General features: G+C 37.1%; 1 protein-coding gene across 2 annotated transcripts in view; it reads left to right on the top strand.

Annotated features, from left to right (window-relative positions):
• ND-B8 (NADH dehydrogenase (ubiquinone) B8 subunit) overlaps window positions 1–16,468 on the top strand; it is a 75,022-nt gene that overhangs the window by 18,246 nt on the left and 40,308 nt on the right. For both annotated transcript variants that reach the window (XM_090386085.1, XM_090386093.1), the window contains exon 2: window positions 1,584–1,690. In XM_090386085.1, coding sequence (XP_090242211.1) covers window positions 1,584–1,690 — 107 coding nt within the window. The remainder of the gene's footprint in view (window positions 1–1,583; window positions 1,691–16,468) is intronic.

Genomic DNA, 16,468 nt, shown 5'->3' with positions numbered 1-16,468 from the left:
TATTTGTTCCACTATGACTTCCAGCAGTCCTGGAAATCTCCATTGCCTTGCTTTCCGGGCTGCTGCTTATTATAATAGAAGCAATGCAAGAATCACTTTTGCCTCTGCTTGCGACCACTGTTAACCTTTTAGTCTGTGTATCCCCCAAGTTAGCAGTTTTCCGACCCATCTAACACTGCCTCAATAGCATCAGCAAATATTTTTGCACCCTTTCTATTTAAGTGTACCCCATCCCTGTAGAGGCACTCTCCTGTCAACAATTTTATTATAGTGAAGTCATCAGAATTATTTAGAACACAATTCCTGTCTCATGAAATTGTTGCATCTAGAAATATAATATACATAATGTATATATATTTCTACATAGTAATAAATGAGTTACATAACAGTCAGAAGCCAAAAGCAAAGATAGCCGAAATATGAATGAAAGAAATAATTAAAAAATGATGACCTGTAAAAATAAAATAGATTACATGAAAATAAAGGTAATGGCATCAGATAAGGATGGGCAAATTTGAATATGATTCAAAAAGGGGAAATAAAGCAAAAATGCAATTAGATTGCTTTTCGATCTTATGTGGTTTATTTTCAAAATATTCTTCTCTTACTTAGTTTTGGGCAAGTATAGAAATGTAGTCTTTTGATGCATGGTCGGATATAGTCCCCTGATGAAATACCTTATCATTTATCAACTTTTACCTTTGCTGACATCAGATTTAATTGCATTTTTGCTTTATTCCCCCTTTTTGAACCATATCCAAATTTGCCCCATCCCTGTAGAGGCACTCTCCTGTCAACAATTTTATTATAGTGAAGTCATCAGAATTATTTAGAACACAATTCCTGTCTCATGAAATTGTTGCATCTAGAAATATAATATACATAATGTATATATATTTCTACATAGTAATAAATGAGTTACATAACAGTCAGAAGCCAAAAGCAAAGATAGCCGAAATATGAATGAAAGAAATAATTAAAAAATGATGACCTGTAAAAATAAAATAGATTACATGAAAATAAAGGTAATGGCATCAGATAAGGATGGGCAAATTTGAATATGATTCAAAAAGGGGAAATAAAGCAAAAATGCAATTAGATTGCTTTTCGATCTTATGTGGTTTATTTTCAAAATATTCTTCTCTTACTTAGTTTTGGGCAAGTATAGAAATGTAGTCTTTTGATGCATGGTCGGATATAGTCCCCTGATGAAATACCTTATCATTTATCAACTTTTACCTTTGCTGACATCAGATTTAATTGCATTTTTGCTTTATTCCCCCTTTTTGAACCATATCCAAATTTGCCCACCCTTATCTGATGCCATTTTTAATTCTTTATTTTATTCATATTTCGGCTATCCTTGCTTTTGGCTTCTGGCTGTCGTGTAATAGAAATAGATATATATATAAATATATATATATATATATACACATTTGCATCCTTTGCTGCTGCTTTGTACCCTTTGGTGCATTTGACATATCCACTTTATTTTATCTTCCCACTATTTCTACAGTTTTAATTCATTGCTATTATATAAATTTTATTTATTCTTTTTAATGACTTGTTTGTTTTTATTTTAGAGATTTTATTGAACAGCATTATGTCCCACTAAAGCAACATAATCCGCAATTTCCAGTGCTGATTCGAGAATGTAGTGGTGTGCGACCTAAGATTTATGCCAGATATGGTAAGTTAAATGACTATCTTCTCACTACATGTTAAGACTCAGAATTTGTGCATAATTTATAATGTTTATTAAATAAAATTCCCTTTATAATATAATTAATTTGTAATTAAAATTTTTATCGTTCTCATTCAGATTTATTAATGTAGACTAAATGTGCAACACATCTAGTCCACAATCGAAATTCTCTCAAAGGTTAGGAACTGGATACATGAATAATTTTTGATTGCTCTGACTAGATTTCAGAATATTTATTTGTTTTTAAAAATATAAATAACTTTGATTAAATATGTAGTAAAATATGCTTAGTCAAAAGTGTTTAAAATATAATAAAATCTAAAAAACAGTAACTTTTGGCATCTATATTTTGCTTTATCAACTGTAATATTTGAAAGGAGGCAGTGAGTATAAATACATGAAGAAAATAATGTAGAAGTGTCACATAGAATAAAAATGAACAAAAAGGAAAGGAAAGAAAAGAAGTAATTCCTGACTGTCCCTAGGTTAGTGTAATCTCAAGTTGCTCATGAATTACTTGAAACATGGGGGAGGTGGCAAAAAGAAAGGGCAAAGAGAAGTCCAAGGGCACAATCCATCCAATTTGTGCAGCACTACACATTCAAAGGTGGGACGTATTCTCATACCATTACCATCATTTCTGTTCAAAGTGTGTCTAGTGCTGAATATGTGGGTGGATTCCAACCAGTGCTAGATCTTGAAATCTCATGCATTATTAATAATTTGAATTTCATTTGGTTGAGAGTCATGACCCTCTTGCCAATAGTGCATGGCTATTGCTAAAGGGTCAAAATTATCGTTCTCAGTGGATGTAATTTGGTCTTTCCTCTACCAAGAGATATCTGAGGATATTGCTCAGATTTTGTACAGTACAATATTAACACTGAAACTCTGCAATATAGCTAATGAATAATCTTGATCCTGATGGAGCATAATGGTCACAGCATTAGCAACTAAGGCCATATTGCTCCGAGGATATGCGGTGGTCATTCCCTGACCTTTCCGTATCCTCCGTATTTGCTGGTCACGGACTCGAACCTCTGTCTAATCAAGAAGTGTGTGCTATGCACTGCCGCTCCTGGCTACGGAGGCGCCCACAGAATAAAGAATACAGACAGATTAATTTATGTAAAATGTGTCCATGTAAAAATGTGAAATGTGCTTTCTATTAATCTAATAACTAATCATTTAAACCTCTGATTTCAATATTGATTTGTTACCTTTCCCTATATATAAAGCTTTCTTTCCCTATGGGGTCTCTGTTCTGGGATCTCCCTGTTTATCTCACGCACTCAACTTGGGATTATTATTATACATATAAAAAACCTTTTTCTCCTTTATGGGTTTTTTTTTCTGTCCCATGAAGGTAAACTGGGACCAAATGCATGGAGTGGCTTGGTTGTGTCCGGTTACTTTTATTATTATTGTTACTGTTGATCGAGGAACTCTTTTACTATCCTACAGGTGTTCAGGTTGGTGCTTGACATGGTGATCGGAATGGTCATCACTTGTTCAATAAGCCACATATCTTTTACTTCCTGTCTTAGGTCTGAGTACTTCCTGATATTTTCTTCGTATGTTTTCTGGAGATTGCTGGTATTGGGCACTACTATGTCGATCAGGTAAACCATTTCCTTTTTTGTTGATGAGGGTTATGTCTGATCTGTTTTGTGGGATCACCTTGTCCATTATTATTGCACAGTCCCAGTATATTCTGTCAGAGAGGTCTCTACTATGGCCTCAGGCTCATATTTGTAATACAACAAACTTTCTTTGATCAACTGGTACTTTTGCACTAGTTTCTTTCTGATGTATTATCCTGGCCACCTGGTTGTGTCTGTGTGTACTCTGTCTGAGTGATCACTCTGCATTCTGCGATGATCTGCTAGATTATTTCCATGGCCAGGTAGCATCGACAACATATGTTATCTGTTAGTCTGGGGTCCTTGGTAATGTATTTCCTGGCATTGATTACCTGATCTCAGATGGCGAGCATGACTCCTTCATTCTCGGGAAATGGCTTTCCTTTCGTTAGCAAAGCATTGGAAGCCATCTTATCTATGTAGTGTTGATGGTGGTCATTGTAGTGTCTGCCACGAAGTGCCTTCTTTACCCATCTTTCTGTCTTTGTTCCTTCTGTCGGTGCGAGGGTGGTCTCCTTGTTGAGGTTGAATGTTGCGTGCTGTTTGTCTTTCTTATGTTTTCGCAGAGTGGTGCTGTGTTTTTCTGGAGGTAATCCTGCAGGTTCTTAATTACCTTCTCTTGTTCAGTGAGGTCAGTCAATTCTCTCCTGCCCTTCTTTACTGACTGTGATCAGTCTCTCGATGGCTCACTTCGGGTGGTGTTGGCAGCTCTTGGTCATCATTATCCTGGTGGATCTCATAATCTCTTCCAGCTCAGTGTTGAAGGAATATGTTAGTACTGGGACTGCATAAGTGTTTATTGCTGTGACCATGTTCCTGCAATTCAGCTTTGATTTTGCAGGCTTCTCAGTCTCTGATGGTATTTCTCAGTCAGGTGAGCCTTGATCTCCTTGTGTTCTAACATCATCCCCAGATATTTCTGTTTCCCCCTCTGTTATGGCTTAAATCTCTTCACCAGTCTTCTAGGTGGTAGATGACTCTCATCAACTAATGCAATACCACCTCATTGCTTAGTGGAGACTTGAAGTGATGGAATCCATATTTAGTCTCCAGAGCAAAGCTGCGGGAACCCTCCAATCTTTTCCATCATGCAGTGTGATTGAAGTCTTTTGACGTTATAATGGATATCATGACAAGATCCAATCTTCCTTATATTTCTAGGGTACATCTTCAAAACAGTTTACTGACATTTTTATACATGCAAGTATAAAATAATCATCTACCCAGGTAGATGAATTGGCATCATTTTAATTATATCCCGTATTGTGAATACCTTCACAACGAGTTGCCACGGTATTGCACTACTTGCATAAGTAATGCTTCACCAATAGAGAAAACTAAGGATATAATTAAATTATGCTAATTCATCTACCCAGGTAGATGATCATTTTATACCTGCACGTAAAAATGATGCAAATTGCACTAACCTGTATGTCAGTAAACTCCTTCACAGTCTAGGCAAAAATATCCTTTACTCTAAATCAGTGTACACCATCAGGCATCTCTCATATTGTGGAGTTATACTTCATAACTGGGTTGTCACTATTGCAACACCAGGGTACCTGCCCACCCACTGAAGAGAGGCCAAAAAGCCTTGAGAAGGTGTCGTCTGAGTGTTAGTATCTGCCAATAATAAGTAACAATATAGTGATATGTTACTTATGCAGAAAACTATTCAAAGTGAATTTTCGTTGCAACTTGTTGTGAAGGCATACACAATATGAGATATAATTAAAATGTTGCCAATAGATGATCATTTCATACCCACACGTATAAAAATTATATAAATTGCACTAACCCATGTCAGTAAACTCCTTTGCAGTCCAGGCAAAAATATCCTTCAGCTCTAAAACAGTGTTCACAGGCCAGCCGCTAGAGAGTACACTGGATCAAACCTATTGGTAACCCTCTAGGAGGCTTCCAGATTAGCTAGTGTATAATCTCGCTGCATCTACTCTGCCAGATAGTGACTGGATGGAGTCCTAGTAGTGTGTATGTGGGGGGGGGGCATTGTCAAGGCCATGTTATGTCATGGAGTTGGGTATATTCTTGTCACATATCCAAAAAGTTCCTTACCTCGTACAGAAAAACTTTACAACTGAATATATCATGGATTATCAAACTAATAGAACAAACTTATCTGTGAAAAGATCTAAACCTCTCAAACACTTCCTCGCTCATTTCACAAATAAACGTGGTAATCTCAAAGATGTCCATTTCCACTTACGAATCCCAGTTGTCAGTTGATTCAGCTCATCTCAGTTGTCTGAATTATTCAACATATGATTCCTTTCGATTCAAACAACATGGTATTTGTGCTTATGCCCATTCTGATATTCTCTGTCAGAGATTTAGTAATTTGGAATCCCTCTTTTTGATCTTCTCTGGCTTAAAATTTCTCTACTACATTGTCAAATTCATCTGTTGCTTCTATTCTCCCAACTCCACTAATCACTTGGAACTCTGTGACTTCCTCTCTCTCTGAAACCTGACTTCCTCCAGCCCAACTTTCCTAACAGTGAGGTAATTTTTCTTGGTGATTTTACTGTTCATAACTCCAGCTGGCTTCCATTTTCTAGTCACATGGACCCAGCTGGTCAAGATGCCAAGGCTTTTACAGTTACTGATGACCTCGCACAGATTCTCATATACCTACCAGAATACTAGACAATCCTAACCATGCAGCCAACACGCTTAATCTTTTTCTCACAAACAACTCTTCTAAGTACACATTCAAGGTGAGTGGTGCTCTAGGCACCTCAGATTACAACTTGGTGATGGCCACTTCTCCAATGGAGCCTTTCTCTTGTGGCCATTATCAACTTTGCATTGTTTGGCATTACAAGAATGCAAAATGGGATGATCTGCAAGATTTTTCTTCTTTTCCTTGTCAGATTATTCTTTCAAGTCTTTTGATGTCAATATTTGCTCAAATTGTGTCAGTGAAATTATTCTTGTAGGGATGAAGGCTTTTATTCCACACTCCACCTTAAAATCTCATTCTTTATTTAAACCTTAGTTTTTCAATAAATGTGCTAAGGCTGTTCAAGATACGAATGTTGCAATTGGTTTGTATCCAAATCTCCAGGTTCATTTTCTGCCTACACCAAAGCTTGCAACAATTGTAAAGCAGTTATTAATCATTCCTTTCGAACAGGCTAAAAGTAGAAAACTTGCTTCTTTTCCAAATGTGAGTCGAGCTTTCTGGTCTCTTGCTAAAGCTATTGGCCACAACTTTTGCCTAGCTCTCTTCCCATCTCTGTCAAAACCAGACATTTCTATTGCCACTTCAGCTGAAGTGGCAATAGAAACGTCTAAGGCAATATAAGGCTGATCTGCTAGCATCTTACTTTTCTTCCAACTTGTGTATTGATGATCTTGGTAAACCGCCTCCTACAATTCCCAGTACACTCTGTTCAATTCCTCCTGTGGTATTCTGTCAAAAGGATGTCCAAAGAATTTTGAACAATCTCGATGCTAAGAAAGCTCCAGGTCCTGATGGTATTTCTCCACTCAAAACCTCTGCTTCTGAATTTACTCCTTTTCTCTGTTACCTTTTTTCTCTTTCTTATTCCAAAGATGTTTTCCCTTCTGCTTGGAATTTGCTCATATCCAGCCAGTTCCTAAAAAGGATGACAAAACCCTCCCATCTAGTTTTTGTCCCATTCCACTTACTTTTATTCTTTCTAAAGTAATGGAGAAATCAATTAACTGCTGACTCTTAAACTATCTAGAAACCTTCCATCTGATCAATGATTGCCAATATGGATTCCATCAGTGTTGATCCTTTAGTGATATTCTGGCTTATATTACTGAGCTGTGGACAAATTCAATGGAAAGGTTTGGTGAAACTGAAGCAGTTGCTCTTGACATTTCAAAGGCTTTTGATCATGTTTAACATAAAGGTCTTCTAAATAAGCTTTTGACTTATGGTTTACCAAGTGTTTTTTATAATTTGGTATCCCGTTTTCTCTCTGACCGCTCACTGATGGTAGATGGCTCTCTGTCTTCTAACTTCTCTACTAATGCTGGTATTTCCTAAAGTTCAATTCTTTTTCCAGTATTTTCCTCTTGTATATTAATGACCTTCTTCCATTGACCGGAAATCCTATCCATAGTTTTGCTGATGATAGCACATTGCATTGTACATTCTAGTTTGAGAAACCTTTCCCTGCACAAACAGTTTCAACTTCTCGAATATTCACTACCAATTCCTTAAATGCTGATCTCCAGGTTTCTTCAGTGGGGCAAAGATAACTTAGTTGATTTCAGTCCTTCTAAAACTCAGTCCTGTCTTATATCTCACAAAAAAGGATTCTTCTGCTCCTATGCTTATCTTCAATGACACTCCGATTTCTAGGCAAGCCCATATATCTCTATTGGGGATTAACCTGTCTTCTAATTTCTCTTGGCTTATGCATATTACAAATATTGCTTCCTCTGCATCTAAAAAACTGGGTTTTTTCTTTCGCTCTCAGTGTTACTTTTCTTCCATACAGCTGTTCACTCTGTACAAATAGCAAATCCACCCTACCATGGAATATTGTTCCCACATCTGGAGTGGTGCCCCAAAAACCTCTCTCAGGCTTCTAGATTCCATTCAAAGAGGGCAATTAGGCTAATTAATGACTCATCTCTAACAGAATCTCTTCACTCTCTGTCTCATAGACAGTCTATTTCTGCTGCATGCATTTTCTATGGATACTTCCATGCTCTTCTGAATTGGCATTTATAATTCCCTCTTTCTCTTCCAAAGCAGTTGAAATACGTGATGCAACTAATCAACTTCCTTTCATTGTCCAACTTGATGAAGCCTAGTTACATTTGAGTGGTTATGTCATAACAGTAATTCATGCATCTGTGCTACAGAGAACTATTATGTTTGGCAAGGAATCACTCTGCACAGAAGGTTAATTATGATATTGCGTGGAAACTATAAGTACTAATATACCATTTAATGGCTGACAGAGACTGTTATAGAGTGACAAATGTGATTTATGGTTAGCAAGACTGTGGAAATATTCACTGAATTATTTGGGGAGAATTTCAGTAAATTAGTCTGTGGCAACCACATTCTTCATTCTAGGTGTTATGTGACTTAAGAGAAAAGTGAAACCATAAGGAAAGAGTCCCAGAGAGAAAGAGAGAGATTGGGAAACTTTGAAACAGAACATTGCATGGACCATTGCTTGCATGATTTTTGCATTAAGTTTAAGAAAACACATATAAGCATGTTGAATTGTGTTTGCAGGAAGATGAGTCACTTTCAATACTTGTTATTGACTTATAGAATTGGAGATAATTATTATGATACTTAGATATTTCATGCAAACACAAGAATACATGGTTGCATGAAATACCTTGCATGAAATACCTTGTATTTCATGCTGAATATATTGAATTTACACTTCTCTATTTCTACTTTCAGAAGTGCTGCTTGATTTCTTGTTGTTATCTGTGTACAACACACACACGCATCCATAAAGTTCCTCTTGGACTTTTAATAGATGCCCTAAACAAATGAATGCAACTACAGACATGCAGTTTGCTGTTAATTTGTAATAAATATTTTAAAGTTTTATTGCTTAACTGTATATACCTTAATATGGACACTCGGTGGCTCAGGATATATCTAGCTAATAATCAGTTTGCCACCTCATTCATTGCAGCATCACAGTGTCTTGTCTCAATGGCATTCAGGGTATGGATCTTCAAGTCATCAATCCTGGTTGCCGTAGTGTGATATTTGCCATGCCTGTAACATAACCCCACATGAAGACAGGATTATGTTTGGGAAATGAGATGGCCAGTATATTAACAATCCATCTTCCTAGAAATTTGCTTTTGAGATGCTGACAAACAGCTTAACCTCAGTGGAGGAGGGGGAGAAGCTTGTCTTATTGCAGAATGATGTAGATTTCAGATGCTGAATCTGAGACACTTGTCAAGTAAATTTAGGGCATCAAGCACTGCATAACATTGCTGGAGTGTGGGGATTAGCACAAGGACTACTATGGCTATATTGCACTTACCTAATATTGTATCTCAGTATCTCCATGATGAATTTCTGGCAATATGAATTGGTAGAGATTTGCCAATCCCTTGGCTACCCCCCCTCAAGCTACTCTCTCTAGACTTTGTCATGAGGAGGATATGTTAAGAATATGGTATATCACAACACAATTACCAGAATTTCTGACCCAATGACCCATATCATGAATGCCATTGTGATTGATAGACACCGCAATGCTGCAACAAATGCAGCAGGAAATTGATATGAAGTCCCTTATTGTGAATGTCGTGATAGATATAGCAAATAAAGCCTTGTGTGATGCTGTAATGAATCTGGCAAGAAACTAAGTTGGATTTATTCTGTGTCACCAAGGGTATCCACATCGAGGCATACCATAAACATGCAACTATAGATGTGCAGTTTGCTGCCCATCTATAATTGCATGTATATAATATGCCTCTATGTGGATACTTTTGGTGGCATGATGTGGTTTTTGATGGATGTTATAAATAAACAGATGCAGCTATAGATTTGCAGCAAACTGCATCTCTGGAGGCGCTTTATGGATACTGTACATACACACACACACATACATGCATACACACACACAAATATACATGTATTAGCATTAGCAGAGGCATATGATGCAAGAAAGCAAGCTTATGCAGCATCATCAAAAAAAAAAAAAAAAGTCCCATTTCACCCCTCCACTCGTTCCAAATGCCTGTCCAGCTCAGCCTTAAATTTATTTAGGCTATCAACTGCCACAACAAAAGATGGAAGTCTGTTCCATCAATCAACTGCCCGCTGGCTAAAGGCAAATTTCTGCACATCTATTCTACAACTGTCTTTCCTCAATTTGAACCTATGCCCACTCAGGTTCTTAATCTGAGCAAGAGGAAGAATCCCATCAGCATTCAGCTTGCTGAACCCATTCAAGGACTTATACACCTCAGTCAGATCACCTCGTATGTGCCTACTCTCCAGTTGCTGCAGTTTGCAGAACTTAAGCCTTTCTTGGTAAGAGCACCCCTTTGTTTTCCCCTCACCAGTCTTGTTGCACTTCTTTTTACTCGTTCTAGCAACTCTACATTGTTCCTAAAATAAGGACTCCAGACCTGTACACAGTACTCAAGGTATTGCCTTGTACAAGTGTGTTAGTTGTTTGACAGCACCAGGGGTTTCTCCCATCTCCATGTTGTATTATTTGTAAGTGACACAGAACTCTGTGGTGGCCAGAGATTTAAAAAGTGTGTGGGGAGTGGTCTGTTGTTTCTCTGACCATTTAGCTGTTGGGCTCCTATGGGACCCACCGTTGCTTACACTTTGCCATGAGGAGCCATGTCCTTGTACAACAGGATAATCACCTCCCTATCCCTGCTAGAAAAATTCCTATATATCATTGACAAGACTCCATGTCCTGCCCTGGCAGCCCATCTGCACTGCTCAGCAAACTTCATATCTGACTGCACAATTACCCCAAGTATTTTTCACTTCACTTTCCACTTCCCTGAGTGTAGTACCAGTAGTACAAGAGAAATGTACACAGTTGGTACATTTCTCTTGGGTTATTGCTACCCATATACAGTACTTTGCATTTGTCAATGTTAAACTTCAGTTGCCACTTCTCAGCCCATTTGCCCAACTTATCGAGATCCAGTTGAAGCAGCATACTGTCATTACTGTTATAACAACCCTGCCAACCTTTGTATCATCTGCAAACTTTGACATTAAGCTTGATATATGTTTATCAGTATCATTGATAAATATACAAAACAACATAGGGCCCAACACCGAACCCTGAGGGACACCACTAATAACATTAGTCCATGTAGAGCAGTAACCATTGATTACCACTCTGTCTTCTCCCACTCAACCATCCTTTTATCCATTGTAGCAACTTGCTCTTATAGCGATACTTCTCCAATTTGTATAGTAGTCTTCCATGTGCAACAATATCAAAAGTTTTCCTGAAATCCATGTATATGATATCAAAATTATTTTTTGCATCCAGTTCCTTTGTGACCACATCATAGTATCCAATCAGATTGGTCAGACACTGCTCCCCCTTGACAAACCCATGCTGTGTCTGAATTATTACTGCAGTCATATCTAGATGATCCTGCAATGCTTCTTTAACCAGTGACTCCCTTATTTTCTCCTGGAACGGAAGTTAAACTAACAGGTCTGTAATTACTCATGTCACCCTGTGATCCCCCATCTCCCTTTGTGAATTGGAGATACATTTGCACATCTCCATTCGTGGAGACTTCCCCTGAGTCCAATTTGTAAACCACACAAAAGAAAAAAAAAAGTCTTGTAAAACATAGGTGTATTTGATACTATTATCAAAGCATGAATATAGAATATATACTGAATTCATATGTAGAATATATACAGAATTTATATTCGATATTCTGTATGAATAAATACAGAATACTGAGTAACAGATGTGGTGTATTGTACTAGACTCTATAATATTATGCAGTTTGGCACTTTGTGAAATTTGAATATTTAAACTCTTTCTAAAATTATGTATATATTTTGGTCATTAAATTTTTCTTTGTCTTCCTGAGTAGGTAGTGAAGTTTTTATTTTTGTTGTACAGAAAAATCCTGTTGTGTAAATTTCCTTAGAAAAGTGGTTGTCTTCTGAATGTGTCTCATAGAATCAATTTTTTTTTTTATGGTAATGACAATAATGAGTTATAAATAATGATTGATTTTCAAGATGTAATAATGAGATAATGCCAGCTCATTACCTTAGGTTGAAATACTACTGCCTTAGAAAGATGTAAGATAGTAGATTAATCACAGTTGCAGTATTCCTCCATGAAACAAACTTCTTTACTGTAATTAACATTCAACGTGCATGTAAATATACATTTAGATTCACTGATTTCACTTTAAACATTTATATGAGAAACTTACCTTTAGTGTAATCTTCTACAAAGGATTTATGAACTGTGTGCAAAGTACCCAGACACTCTTAAGGAAAATTATACAGAGATTTCAACCTGCACAATGCATATCTTGTGTTTTCCAGTGTTTATAGCCAATTTGCATAGCACAAATTTGAAAAATCTCTGGAACAATTCCCAAGGTAGGACCCTATTTCCTCTGCCTGAGCTCATCTAACTTACCCTGGATCAAAGAGACCTTTAATGCTTCTAATCTTAAATGGTATGTGCGTATAGTAAGGATGGGACATTATCTAAACAGATTTTTGAAGCAAAACTGAATGGTAATAGGCTGAGAAGTAGATCAAGATGAAGGTGTGGTTCGATGGTATCAAGTAAGCATTAAAAATAGTGGATGAAAGGTTAATAGTCCAGAAGGACTGAGTTGTAATTTCATAAGGATCTCTCCAAGTGAATGGTAAAACCATTATGCTGACATTAGAAAAAAGGCTTCATGCATCGGGGATCATATCAGTAATAAAATTACTTCAGACAGTAGGCTGAACTTTATTAAAATAAATATACAAAAATAAGTTAGGATCAGAATCTGATTGCAGTAAATGATGTATACCGTCAACAATATTTCAAATGTGCCAGTGCTCATCATGTTGTAAGATAGTGTACTCCATAATGTGGTGGATGTAGGCACCTTTATTGTGTTTAAAATTGAGACTCAATATAGAAATATGGAGTGTCATGAGCCAAAATGGAAATTATGCAAGTGGTCAGCAATCTCAACGTTATTGTGGGGTTCAAACTTGTTTGTTTGTTCCAGTAATGCCCAGAAGTGGTGGAGAAAGTAAAATTGGCAGTGCCAGTAGCTTTCTGATGATAATGAATGTGGTCTTACAGTCTCTTGCCAGATTCATCAATGTGACACACTCCACAATCCAGGCATTTTATGTAATAAACAAAACCACTGTATAAGCAAAGGGAAGGAATTCTTACTTTAATAATGAGAGACTACAACTTTCTGCCAGGGAGTTGCACACATCTAATACCACAGTTCCATAGTACTAGCAAGATGATCAGAAACACTCGGATTAGCATTTGATGCAAGAAAGCAAGCTGATGCAGCATCAGCCAAAAAAAAAAAAAAAAACCACTTCCACTTCACCCCTCTGTTCGTTCGAAATACCTGTCCAGCTGAGCCTTAAACTTATTTAGGCTATCAACTTCCACGACAAGGGATAAAAGTCTGTTCCATCAACCAACCACCCGCTGGCTAAAGGCAAATTTCCGCACGTCTATCCTACATCTGTCTTTCCTCAATTTGAATTTATGCCCTATCAGGTGATTATTCTGAGCAAGAGGCAGAATCCCATCAGCATTGAGCATGCTCAAACCATTCAAGGCTTTATACCCCTCTATCAGATCACCTCGCTGGTGCCTAGTCTGCAGACACTGTAATTTGCAAAACTTAAGCCTTTCTTCGTAAGAGCACCCCTTTGTTCCATTCACTAATCTTGTTGCCCTTCTCTGTACTCGTTCCAGCAGCTCTACATCCTTCTTGAAATGAAGCCTCCAGACTTGTATACAGTACTCTAGGTGTGGCCTGACCATTGCCTTATACAAGGGAATAATCACCTCCTTATCCTTGCTAGAAAAATTCCTATATATCATTGACAATACACCATGAGCTACTCTTGCAGTAGCTCATGTAGTATTCTCTACAGAAGTATTCTCTACAGGATAATGGAGGATGTAGGCAGTAGGTAGAATTGAACGTCACAAGGGGAGGATGTTGTTGTTATTATGTGATATCACAAGTCCAGAACAAGGGAAGGGTATCCATATCTCATTAAGTCCACCCTTATTTTAGCAACTTTGGTATCCCTGTATCTCATAGAACTGGAATGGGGCCACACTTGACTAAACAAAGTACAAGCAATAATCTCCATATGCCCAGGGGCATGTGCTGGTCCATAGTTGATATTCTGGACCCCACACTCACTCACTCACTCACTCACTCTCTCTCTCTCTCTCTCTCTCTCTCTCTCTCTCTCTCTCTCTCTCTCTTCCTGAAAAACAGAAGTTTTAAGGTGTGAGCCCACACAGTGTACCATCATATCCAGGGAAATAAGACCCATTGTCTGTCTCTAATTCCATGATAAACTGGATGGGGGAATTAAGATAACTGAGAATTATAGGTCCCGAACTTCCAGGGAATGACTGGGAACACATTGTCAATATAACACTGCCAGAGCAAGATTGAATTTGGCAAATTCGAAAAGATATTAATTTCAGCTCCTCTGTAGCAACGTTAGCTATAACAAAGCTGAGTGAGGCACCCATGTCTGTCTGCACCCTGAAATCTGCCAGCGTAAAGAATTGTTGACCATTGTCCCAGTGAAACACAAATTTGACACAGTTCAAATATTCTCTACAGAAAGTGCGCCGTTCATTCTTTCACTGTAGTATTCCCCAACCGAGAACTGTGTAGAACATTTGATGTCTTGTTTGGCAGGAACAGAAGCAAACAGGGAGACTACGTTGGAGTAAATCAGGATCACACCTTTAAAAATATCAGTCTCTAATAGTAGAAATTGGGCACTTCTGTTTATAGTATAACAGATTTTGCTGGATTATGGAGTATGTTACATTGGTGAATCTGGCAGGAGATTGGAACACCACATTCATGAGCATGTAGAGGCTATTGGCACTGTGAATTTTGCTTGTTAGCCTTAGCATAGTGGCATATGATGCAAGAAAGCAAGTTTATACAGTATTAGCCAAAAAATAAATAAATAAACTTCTCATTTCACTTGTCAATTTGCACTTCAAGTTTATCCAGTTCTTCCTTGAATCTATTTAAGCTATTAACTTCCACAACAACAGATGGACGTTTGTTCCAACAATCAACCACTCGCTAGCTAAAGGAAAATTTCCACACATCTATTCTGCAACTGTCTTTCCTCAGTTTGAATTTATGTCCCCTCAAGTGTGTATTCTGAGCAAGAGGAAGATTCCATTAGCATTCATGTTCCACCATTACTGAGTATTACTGGAACTGACAACATGTTAAGTGTGATTTCTCTCCACCCCCAGTAATGTTGAAATTATTGACGACTCACATAATTTCCATTTCTGCTTGTGGCATACGGCACTCTATATATCTATAACAAACTCCAGTTTTAACCACAAATAAAGGTACCTGCATCCACCCCATTATGGAGTCTACTATCCTGCAATACGATGAAAACTGGCACTTGGAATATTGTTGCTAATGCATGTTGTTTATCACTGCCAGATCCTGATTCTGATTAATTGCAATTTTTTTGACATCATTATATATTGGTTTTCCCTCTACCACATATCAAAACCTTCTATTTATATTATATTGTGCCATGCACTGTTTATTTGACAAAGAGGTGCCCCCAGCTTAAGAGGTATTCACTTATGTTTTGTGATTTTAGCTTATTTTTTATCTTGTTTATATTTTTATTACTTTTAATATGTTGTTTGTATTTATTTTTAACTTATTTTTACTTATTTTTCTATATTTATTTTAATACAGCTCAGTCAGTTGTCTCAAGTAATTTTATTATTCATTATGCTGACACAGAGAACAAATTTATCTCCACAGCTCCAAAATACTTCACCGGTAATATGGAGTAGCATTTTTGTGTCTTCATGAAATGTTGACTATCTGATTGAGTTCGTAATGCAACGCATAAAATTTAACGTACATGGTGATTCAGAATTGCACAACTTGAATTCTACAGTGGATTTCTGACAACAGAAGGAGCTGAAAATGTTCTTGAGGGTTTTTTTGCAAACAGTTTCAGAAAAAAGAACTGGGAACAGAAAAATTTCTTTATTATTTTTATGGTACCTGTGTAACAGTTAAGAAGAAATAAATTCTTAAGAAAAATGATGTGAAAATTTCATGATGTCACTTCTGGTATAAGAGAAAGGGATGCAAAGCCAACATAATTTAAATTTTTAAATTATGTAAAACTTCCTTACAGGTTTTGCATTATGTTTTACATATGACACAGTTGATGTGAATCCAGAAAAAAAATTTATTAAAAAGAAATGTGCATTTCATGCCCATTGATTTACAGGGTAATGCTTCCACTTGATGTGTGAAAAATGAAAAACCACATGATATGTGGATTTTCATCTTAATAGATGATAAATAAATA

This window comes from Mastigoproctus giganteus, chromosome 1 (assembly GCF_048544385.1).
Source record: "Mastigoproctus giganteus isolate SK-2022 chromosome 1, ASM4854438v1, whole genome shotgun sequence".
NCBI classification, from domain to species: Eukaryota; Metazoa; Arthropoda; class Arachnida; order Uropygi; family Thelyphonidae; genus Mastigoproctus; species Mastigoproctus giganteus.
The sequence above is the reverse complement of the archived record's forward strand: the minus strand, read 5'-3'. Positions and strand labels throughout refer to the sequence as shown.